The 10,664-nt window shown below is 45.4% G+C and overlaps 1 protein-coding gene, 1 long non-coding RNA gene and 1 other non-coding gene across 8 annotated transcripts; 1 reads left to right on the top strand and 2 right to left on the bottom strand.

The window, feature by feature from the left end:
* Nucleotides 1-536: 536 nt before the first annotated feature.
* On the bottom strand, nucleotides 537-641 carry LOC115942575 (U6 spliceosomal RNA). The gene has a single exon (XR_004077202.1). It is a non-coding gene; the product is annotated as a U6 spliceosomal RNA (small nuclear RNA).
* A 2,780-nt stretch (nucleotides 642-3,421) lies between these two features.
* On the bottom strand, nucleotides 3,422-6,366 carry LOC115942572 (uncharacterized). The gene is made up of 2 exons (XR_014142193.1): nucleotides 6,105-6,366; nucleotides 3,422-5,024 (listed from the first exon to the last, which is right to left on the bottom strand). It is a non-coding gene; the product is annotated as an uncharacterized LOC115942572 (long non-coding RNA).
* Nucleotides 6,367-6,386: 20 nt separating this feature from the next.
* ZNF785 (zinc finger protein 785) lies at nucleotides 6,387-10,451 on the top strand. Of its 6 annotated transcripts, none has more exons than XM_081810634.1 (4): nucleotides 6,387-6,793; nucleotides 6,927-7,081; nucleotides 7,901-8,780; nucleotides 9,462-10,451. In XM_081810634.1, the coding sequence occupies exons 1-4, from the start codon at nucleotides 6,474-6,476 to the stop codon at nucleotides 9,553-9,555; spliced, it is 1,449 nt and encodes a 482-aa protein (XP_081666760.1). In that variant the 5' UTR covers nucleotides 6,387-6,473; the 3' UTR covers nucleotides 9,556-10,451. The 6 variants fall into 6 exon arrangements, 5 of the variants coding, with proteins under 5 accessions (XP_081666760.1, XP_081666762.1, XP_081666761.1 ...); XR_014142192.1 differs by having other exon boundaries at nucleotides 6,390-6,793; nucleotides 7,901-9,335; nucleotides 9,462-9,518; XM_081810636.1 differs by having other exon boundaries at nucleotides 6,457-6,793; nucleotides 6,995-7,081.
* The last annotated feature ends 213 nt before the right edge of the window (nucleotides 10,452-10,664 follow it).

The following is a 10,664-nucleotide window of genomic DNA, read 5'->3' as shown; positions in this document are numbered from 1 at the left end:
ATGACCTGAGCCGAAGGCAGACGCTTAACGACTGAGCCACCCAGGCGCCCCTACATATTCTTTCTTTATGCAAGTTTTCACCCCTTGTTCTTTGAAAGTAATACATTCTCGGGGCACCTGGGTGCCTCAGTTGTCAAGTGTCTGCCTTCGGCTCAGGTCATGATCCCAGGGTCCTGGGATCGAGCCCCGCATCGGGTTCCCTGCTCCGCGGGAAGCCTGCTTCTCCCTCTCCCACTCCTGCTTGTGTTCCCTCTCTCGCTGTGTCTCTCTCTGTCAAATGAATAAATAAAATCTTTAAAAAAATAAAATAAAGAAAGTAATACATTCTCTTGGAAGTTACCCTTAAATTTTCAACACATATATCTAACTTAAGTCTAATATTTCTCATTATCTGTATGCCTATTTTTATTTTATTTTTAATATTTTTCTAGTGAAATGCCACAATTTTCATTATTCGGTGCCACACGTTGTGCTTTGACTCATATCGTTTCCTCCAAGTTCATCTGGGAAGGGTGGCCATTTGCTGGGAGACTGCACAAAATATGGAACGCTTCACGAATTTGTGTGTCATCCTTGAGCAGGGGCCATGCTAATCTTTCTGTATCATTCTGATTTTAGTATATGTACTGCTGAACGAGCACTGTATGCCTACTTTTTAGTTTATTTTTAATTTTTTTAGAGAGAGCGAGAGAGCAGGGGAGGGGCAAAGGGAGAGGAAGAGAGAATCCCAAGTAGGCTCCACACCCAGTGTGAGCCCCATGCAGGACTCGATCTCACCACCCCAAGATCCCAACCTGAGCCAAAATCAAAAGCGGGTCACTTGGGGTGCCTGGGTGGCTCAGTTGGTTGGGTGTCTGCCTTCCACTCACGTCATGATCCCGGCGTCCTGGGATCGAGTCCCACATCGGGCTCCCTGCTCAGCGGGGAGTCTGCCTCTCCCTCTCCCTCTGCTGCTCTGTCAAATAAGTAAATAAAATCTATATATAAAAAAAAAGTGGGTCACTTAACTGAGCCACCCAGGTGCTCCTGCCTATTTTTAATATAAAATGAAAAATACAGGGCGCCTAGGTGGCTCAGTCGTTAAATGTCTGCCTTTGGCTCAGGTCATGGTCCCGGGGCCCTGGGATGGAGCCCCACATCAGGCTCCCTGCTCGGCGGGAAGCCTGCTTCTCCCTCTCCTACTCCCCCTGCTTGTGTTCCCTCTCTCGCTGTCTCTCTCTGTCAAATAAATAAATAAATAAATAAAATGAAAAATACTGGGGCACCTGGGTGGCTCAGTCAGCTAAGTGTCAGATATTAGGTACTCACCTTTCACTTTTATTGTACACAGTACAGTATTTTCACAGGGACTTGCTAAAGGATTTAAAAGGTTTTTATCTTTTGGAGGAAAAAAATCTAATGTTGACCAAAATCTCCAAACTATAGGTAAAATATAAGGACCTTACAACATTTTCACTTAAGTCATTATACTCCCATTTAGGTCACAGCAGACACTCCTCTGCAACTGAAGGATGGAATGATTAAATGCGAGGAATTTATTAAATAAGAGAAAATGTCCTTCCAGAAATAAACCCTTATATTTATGATCAAGTGATCTTTTTCTTTTTTTTTTTTTTTAATATTTTATTTGAGAGAGAGAGCACAAGCAGGGGGAGGCACAGGAGAGGGAGAAACAGACTCTCCACTGAACAGGAAACTCGATGTGGGGCTGATTCCAGGATCCTGGGATCATGACCTCAGCCGAAGGCAGACATTTAAGTGACTGAGCCACCCAGGCACCCCCTTTATTTCTTTTAAGTAGGCTCCATGCCCAATGTGGGGTTTGAACTCATGACCCTCAGATCAAGAGTCCCAGGCTCTACCAACTGAGCCAGCCAAGCACCCCTATGATCAATTGATTTTCAACAAAATTGCCAAGACAATTCAAATAGTGAAATGGTCTTTTCAACAAATGGTGTTGGGACTAGATATACACATACAAAAAGAATGAAGTTGGATCTCTACCTTCAACCATATATAAAAATTAATTTGGGGACCTGGTTGGCTCAGTTGGTTAAGCATCTACCTTCGGCTCAGGTCATGATCTCAGTGTCCTGGGATCGAGCCCTGCAATGGGCTCTGTGCTCAGCGAGGAGTCTGCTTGTCCCTCTGCCCCTCCACCCACTGTGCTCTCTCAAATAAATAAAATCTTAAGAAAAAAAATAACTCAATATGGACAAACCATAGACCTAAATGTAAGAGCTAAAACTATAAAACTCTTAGCAGTATACACAGATGTCAATCTTTGTGATCTTGGATCAGGCAATGGTTTCTTAGATATGACACAAAAAGCACAAGTGATGAAAGATAAAGATACACTGATTTCATCAAGATTAAAACTTGTGCTTCAAAAGAGATCTTGAAGAGAATTAAAAGATGGTCTGCTGAATGGGAAAAAATATTTCCAACTGATGTATCTGAAAAGGGATTTGAGTCTAGAATATATTTTAAGAACTCTTACATTGATACCAAAGCTACACAAAGACATTATAAGAAAAGAAAATTACAGACCAATATCCCTTACAAATATTGATAGAAAAATCCTCAAAAAATACTAGCAAACCAAAGCAGCACATTAGAAGGGTTATACACTATGACCAAGTGGGATATATTCCTGGAATATATATATATCTCTCTCTATGCTCAGCAGTGAGTCTGCTTCTCCCTCTGCCTCTGTGTTCCCTCTCCCTTTGTGCTCTTTCTCTCAAGTAAATAAATAAAATCTTTAAAAAAATAAACTGACAGGGGCGCCTGGGTGGCTCAGTCGGTTAAGCGTCTGCCTTCGGCTCAGGTCATGATTCCAGGGTCCTGGGATCGAGTCCCGCATCGGGCTCCCTGCTCAGCCAGGAGCCTGCTTCTCCCTCTCCCACTCCCCCTGCTTGTGTTCCCTCTCTCGCTGTCTCTCTCTGTCAAATAAATAAATAAAATCTTAAAAATAAATAAATAAACTGACATAGAATAAAATGCAAACAAATTTTAAGTGTGTATTTGCTGAGTGTTGACAATGCTTACACCCAAACCTCTATCAGGATATAGAACACTACCATCACCCAACAAAGTTCCCTTCCTGGTTAAACCCATCCCCATCCCGCCAGAGACAACTCCTTCTCTAATTGTGTCCCCACCACAGATTCATTTACCCTGTTATAAAATGTCATATAACTGGAATCCTACAGTGTGTATCCTTCTGTCCACGGCTTCTTTCATTCAGCCATAATCTCTTTGAGTAATGCTTCTTTCAGTTCTTCAATTCTTGAATTCAGAGCTGGGAGAGTGCTCCCACACCCAATACAGTACCTGAGAAAGCTCAGAAATAGCTCCTCAATAATGTTACCTGGATTAGTTTCCCATTGCTACTATAAGAAATTACCAAACTAGGTGGTTTAAAATAACACAAATTTATTATCTTACAATTCTGTAGGTCAGAAGTCTGAAAATAGGTCTTACAGGACTAAAATCAAGGTGTTAGCAAGGTTGCATTGCCAATCTCTAGAGGAGAATCCTTTCCTTGCCTTTTCCAGCCTCTAGAGGCTGCCCAAAGTCCTTGGTTTGTGTCCCCTTTCCAGCAATCCATCACTCCCATTTTTGTTGTCCCATCTTTTTCGACTTTGATCGTCCTGCCTCCTCCCTCCCATTTTTTTTGTTTACATAAATTAACTCATTATTATAGGCTAGCAATGTTTCAAATGAAAAAAATTCCTTCAGTCTTCTGATGGACAACAGAAGCGGTCTTGTAGGTCCAGGTACCGCCACCTATCATTCTCATGCAGGAACCACAATGCCAGATCGTCACAGCTCATGTTTTCATCTTTGGTTTGCCACAGAAGGAGCAAAAATGTACTTGGAGTGCTGGCTTATTTCAATTTTTTTTTAAAGATTTTATTTATTTCAGAGAGTGAGAGAGAGAGAGAGAGAGCATGAGTGGGGGGGTAAGGAGCAGAGAGAGAGGGAGAAGCAGACTCCCCACAGAGCAGGGAGCCCGATGCAGGGCTTGATCCTGGGACTCCAGGACCATGACCTGAGCTGTAGGCAGATGCTTAACTGACTGAGTCACCCAAGCGCCCCTTATTTCGATTTTCTTCATCATTTTCCTGACAGAGGCACCACAATGGGTCCTGTATTTACTGACAATTCTGACCTTCTTGGTGCATTTTAGCCATGTCGCTGCAAACTAGCTCCAAGCCCAGAGGAGCCTCCCGTCTCCCTTTTATAAGGATCTTTGTAATTACATTGGACACGCTGGTATTCAAGATAGTCTTCCCATCTGAAAATCCTTAGCTTGATCACATCTGCAAAGTCCTGTTTGCCAATATAACATATTCACAGGTTTCAGGGATTAGAACATGGACATCTTTGGTGTCCATTACTCTGTCTGCCATGTCACCTGAATAAATAAAAGACCTTAAAACCATGCTTCTCAAAACTGGGCAGCTTGAAGATACAAAATAAATATATCTTCTGGATATATCAATGCTTCTTGTAGATTTGGGAGAAAATCTTCTTTGAATCAGCAATTCTGCTTCTAGAATTTCATTCTACAGACATGCTAATATATGCATCTAAAGAAGTATATCTAAGGATGTGATTGCAGTATCTTAGGGTAGTTAAGACTGGAAACAAACTAATTGCTCATCAACAGAAAATGAACTAAATAAACGTTTTATCCATACAGTGGGACACTATGTATGCAGCCATTAAAAAAAGCAATCTATATGTGCTGAAATTAAACAATCTACAAGATGTATCAAGTGAGAAAAGAAAGCAAAGTGAACAGTGTGTTTATTATGCTACTTGTGAAAAGAAAAAAAAAAAAGTATGTTTTTATGTACCTAAATTATCTCCAGAAGGACACAAGAAGCAGGTTGCCTCTAGGAAGGGGAAGGAAGACTAGAGGGAGGAGACTTTTTTTTTTTAATTGAAGCATAACACACATACATAAGTGTGCAGGTTAATTTTCACAAACTGCACTTCCGTGTAACCAGCATCTAGATCAAGAAACAGAATGTTATCAGCACTCTACAAACAAAAAACTTGCATTAGTAATAGCTTGGATTAGTTTTACCAAATTTTATATTTTATATAAATGGAATCACATATTACATATTATTTTGTGTCTGGCTTCTTTTGCTCAACACCATGTCTGCAAGATTCATCCACATTATGCTTGTAATTCTATATCATTCATTCTCATTTCTGAGCAGTATTCTATGAATAGTATTCTGTAAATAGTATTCCCATGAATATTCCACAATATTTTAATTCCTTTTTCTACTGTTGTGGATAGTTTCTGGGTTTTGGCTATTGCAACTAGTGTTGCTGTGAACATTTGAGCACATGTCTTTCAGTAAACATATGTATGCGCTTTTGTTGGGTAGACAGGGAGGAGTGGTATTGCTGTGTCATAGGTATGCATATATTTAGCTTTAGTAGATACTGCCAGTTTTCCAAAGTAGTTGTACCAACTTACGCTCCACCTACAGTGTAAGAGCATTCAACATTTGCAAATCTTACTTTTGACTATGCATTCTATTGAATGTGGTTATATTATGAAATAGAATGCATAGTCACATGAATTGTAAAGCTATACTATGTCTTCAAAGTGGTTTCACTGTGGGGATGGTCAGCTTTTTTGTTATATCTCTAGAACTTTCCTTCGCTGCTCCTATATTAGTTGGAAAAGTCTGAAAAACAGATTAAGAGATGATCTGATTCGTTTCCCAGTTTTATTACTCATTTATGAGCTGTAATTTAAACACAAGTTTTCCGATTGAGACAGGGTACAGTAAGCACTTAGCTAAGCCTTAACACTTAGCTGAACCTAGAAGCCAGAAAATAACTTTGAATCTGGCTCTGCCGCCGGTGTAGTCACCTAGGCTTTCTGTTCCTCAGCTGCTGCGTCTGTGAAAGACAAGACATCTGTGACCTCGGGCCATGGGCCAAATCAAATACCGGTAGGAACCGGGGTAGCATTGCCCTGAGTACCCAGAGCAGGCGGGGACGGGCCATCCCTCACTTCCAACATCTCCAGAATCGGCCTCAGTCTTAGCCCGTCGGCTTTTACTCACCTCCAAGCCCGGGACATCGGCATCTGCTCGCAACAGGTCTCATGTAGTAGTAAAAGGGAGTAGCTCCAACCCGTCAAAACCTCTTTTTTTAGGACCTGTCCGGGAAAAGCCAGGTGAAAAGAGAGCCTACTGCCCCCTCAGCGCCCGCCACCTTCAGACCAGTCGCTCCCTTCCCTTCAGCCTTTCAAATAGGCCGCTCCGGCATGACCAATCACAGCCTTCCTTCTTCCCCAGTCCACCCAGCGCTGTCCAATCAACGCACGTCATCTACGGTTGGCTGCGCTGCGGCTCCAACCTCCCTTCTGGTTTTCCCCTTGGTACCTAACGGCAGACAGGAAAGGCAAGGGAGGTTGAGGCTGGAGGGACGCCATGTTGGTCAAGGGCAGTGCTCTGGCCCTTAAGGACTTTTTCAGAAGACAGGAAGGCTCTAGCGTTTCCACATGTTCCGGAAGCCTTTCTTGGCGTAGCCCTGGAGAGCTTGCCCATGGCGCCGCCCGTGGCCCGGCTCCCGGCGGATGTACCCGGGGAGGCCGGGAGCGGGCCGACGAGAGAAAGCAGCCCCGGGGCCGTGAGCTTCGCGGACGTGGCCGTGTACTTCTCCCCCGAGGAGTGGGGCTGTCTGCGGCCCGCGCAGAGGGCCCTGTACCGGGACGTGATGCGGGAGACCTACGGCCTCCTGGGCGCGCTCGGTGAGGCCCGGCGGTCCAGCCAGGACCCAGTAATCCGTGGGAAGGGGGGACTAACTGATGTCCCCAGAGACAAGTGGGCTGGAAGTGTGGGGCACTGGGGAAGCACCCTCATCCTCCCCTCTCGGGTTCTCAGCCGAACCCAATGTTTCCCTTCCACAGGATTTTCAGGTCCTAAACCCGCTTTTATTTCTTGGGTGGAAGGAGAGGTGGAGGCGTGGAGCGCGGAGGCCCAGGATCCAGAGGGTGAGACCCCAGCAGCTGTCATCAGAGACAGGGGGAAGATAACAGGTACTTCACTTCAAACCCAGTATGGGACCTTGGAGAACCCCCTCCCCCAACTCGGATCCACAGTACACACCGCCCCCTCCAAAGCCCCATCGTGTCTCCCTACACCTCATCTCCAGAAAGTTCCAGTGTCACTGCAAAATGGCTCATAGAAGAGCTAAATTGGGACTTATAGCACCACTTAATTATACAGGGAATCCTCAGTTTAGTGCAAAATAGTGCCTGAGTTGCCAGGGCAGCCAAAGGAAAGGAGAAACACATCCGTAATTTGGTTTTTGTTGTGTAATAAAATGAAGACAAATGTTCCTTTTGGATATTATGTGGTTCACACTGTAATGATAATGTCATTCATCAGCGATCTTAAAATCAAGAAAAGGTGTTTTCTCTGCAGCCATGTCATAATAAATGCTTGTTCCCAGGTCTTCCCGTGGAACCTGGAGTACAGTCCAAGTGTAGACATTTTGGCGATGGCCTTGAATGGCACCAAGGGAGATCATTTAATGGCTGTTTTGCAAAGGGATCATAAACAGGTTCAGGACTGTAAGCTCTATGAAGGCTGGGACCATCACCACCCTCATTGCCTGACAGAGTAGGGGTTCAATATTGTTGACACCTCCATTTATCTCCAGTTTTCAGAGCTTTCTTGTGTTAACACCAGCCAGACGATGAATTTTGCTTTTACTCCAGGGTGGCTTTCTGGGCTTGATGAGGCCCCCGTCTCAAAGACTGCCATATACTCAGACACTCATGCTGCCTCCCAGGGAAGGCCACTGTATGGAACGTGCTCGTGAGTTTCAAGTCTTATCTTTTTCCCTGTCTCAGGATCCAGGGATGAGAGTGAAGAGAAAGAAGAACTGAAGAAGAGTCCAAAGCGAAAAGAGATGGAGCATGAGGAAGTGTCTCTCGAGGAGTGGTTACCATCCAGCAGGCCACCTGGTGCCAATCACAGAGCCTCCTGCCCAGCGCTCTGCTGGAACTCAGGGCGGAGCCCAGTCAAGCCTTGGTTCAAGGATACCACGACCCGCAGATCACCCTACTCTTGCCCAGACTGTGGCCGCAACTTCAGCTACCCCTCCCTCCTGGCCAACCACAAGCGGGTCCACTCTGGGGAGCGGCCCTTCCCCTGTGACCAGTGCCAGGCTCGTTTCTGCCAGCGCAAGTATCTGCTCCAGCATCAGGTCATCCACACGGGTGAAAAGCCCTACTCCTGCCCTGATTGCGGACGACGTTTCCGCCAGAGGGGTTCCCTGGCCATCCATAGACGGACTCACACCGGGGAGAAGCCCTACCCATGCCCAGACTGCAAAAGCCGCTTCACTTACCCCTACCTGCTAGCCATCCACCAGCGCAAGCACACAGGCGAGAAGCCCTACAGCTGTCCCAGCTGTGGCCTCCATTTTGCCTACAGCTCCCTGCTGGCTATCCACAGGCGCACGCATACGGGCGAGAAGCCCTACCCCTGCCCAGACTGTGGCCTCCGCTTCACCTACTCATCTCTCCTCCTCAGTCACCAGCGCGTTCACTCTGACAGCCGGCCCTTCCCCTGTCCACAGTGTGGGAAAGGCTTTAAGCGCAAGTATGCCTTGGAAGCCCATCAGTGGATCCACCGCTCTGGCAAGAGGCCGAGGTGGCGGCGGCCTGCAGTAGGGCTCTCGGAGCCGATCCTTGTTTTGGGAGGCCAGGATCCCCCAGTTCATTTCCGGTACTTTCCAGATATATTTCAAGAATGTGGGTGATAGAGCTCACAAGAAATGTTTTCTTTGGAAGGGAAAAGGCAAAGTTTATGCATTTGGGGGATAAGGAATGGAAAGGAAATAGGCATTGAAGGAAAACAAAGCTCCGAGTTAAGGGAGCACAGAGCTGGTCCTTTGGAAGGAGGCAGGAATCTGAAAGGGCACCTGAAGGCTGACCCCATTTTCTGAGGCTCCTGCTCCCACTTCCAAGTCCCACTTGGGAGTTTCTTCCCAGCAAATCATTTACCTACCTGGCTTTCCCCCCCCCCCTTGGATTGTTCTCTCCATTAGAGCATTCTGCTTTCTGGCCTGTAACTCTCCTGTTCCTCAGAGATGGGGTCCCCACATGCAAGAACACACCTTGGGCCTATCCCCGGTGCGGCGGGGGAGCTCATCCAAGGATTCTTTTACCCAGTGCCGATGAGACATCTGGCAAGGAGACGCACGTGGTGTCAAGCCACTGTGGGCACTCTTTGGTCTTAAAATCTTGAAGGTGACCACAGGAAGGAGAACAATGGCTTCAGGTGGGGAACCATCCTGCCCCATGCTCACTCTGCACCTAGTGCACAAAAGTGTCAAGCTTAGCGTAAAGGTTTTTTTTCCCCCCTCAAACTTTTATGAATTAGTGATTGCAGTGTTTTTCTCTTCAGATATTTGCATGTCGTCCGGATTTTACACCTCCTGAATAAAGATGTGTTTTTGGGCTACAGCAACTGGAAACATAACATTGGCGCTTCTATTTAAGAGAGTAAATTACTTGTGATTAGGCTTGAAATCAAGGCCAAGTATCTCCAGTGTAGTTTTTAGTGTAATGCTTGTATGTCTCAGCAGTTAAGAGGGGTCTTTCTGACCCACTTTGATCTCCTAGCCGTACTTCTGATCAGGAGACTATTGATGGAATAAGGATGTGGGTGGGACTAAGCACAGCTGCATGCCAAGAGTGGTCCTGGGGGACTCAGTTATCTCTGTGAACAAGAGACTGCTCTTGGAACCCCTGGGTTCCAAAGATGATTATGAATGGAAACTGGGTGTTATTTTACCACACCACACAGGCTCTCCTGAATTGGTAGACCTGGATTCCAGGTTTGGCTCAGTCCCCACTAGCTGTGGGGCCGTAAGCCTATCATTCAACCTTTCTAAGCCTTCATTGTCTCACTTGGCAACTCCACAGGGTTGTCTGAGATAAAACATGAAAGCACCTCACAGATCGTCGTAGTTTGATGAACAAGTGGCTGAATGCCCCCATAACGTTTTATAACCTTTTTCGTTCAAAAGAGTTGTAAGAATTTTTTGGGAAACACTCACGCCCTTTCTACAATTAATCTAGATTCTATAATTGTGCTACATTTGCTTTATCACATGTCAATCGATGAATCCATCCCCTATCTGTTCATTTATACATCTTATTTCACAGTAAGTTGCAGGCATCATTATACTTCATCCCTAAACACTTCAATGGAAGGCTAAGCTTTATGCAAGAAACTTTAGCTCTCCCTTAAAATTCAAATACGCCGGGGCGCCTGGGTGGCTCAGTTGTTAACCGTCTGCCTTCGGCTCAGCTCACGATCCCAGGGTCCTGGGATCGAACCCCGCATCGGGCTCCCTGCTCCGCAGGAGGCCTGCTTCTCCCTCTCCCATTCCCCCTGCTTGTGTTCCCTCTCTCGCTGTGTCTCTCTCTGTCAAATAAATAAAATCTTAAAAAAAAAAAAAAATATATATATATATATATATAAATAACATACTACCTAAGTAAACAAAGGTATTTTTTGGTCTAGGTGAAATCCTTTGTCATTTCTCTTTTTAAAGATTTTTTTTTTTTTTTTTTTTTGAGAGAGAGAATGAGAGAGAGAGAG

The sequence above is a fragment of the Leptonychotes weddellii genome, unplaced genomic scaffold, assembly GCF_054177405.1.
Source record: "Leptonychotes weddellii isolate Sample4059 unplaced genomic scaffold, ASM5417740v2 HiC_scaffold_3064, whole genome shotgun sequence".
NCBI classification, from domain to species: domain Eukaryota; kingdom Metazoa; phylum Chordata; class Mammalia; order Carnivora; family Phocidae; genus Leptonychotes; species Leptonychotes weddellii.
Note: the sequence above shows the minus strand (reverse complement) of the source record. Positions and strands in the feature narration are given on the sequence as shown.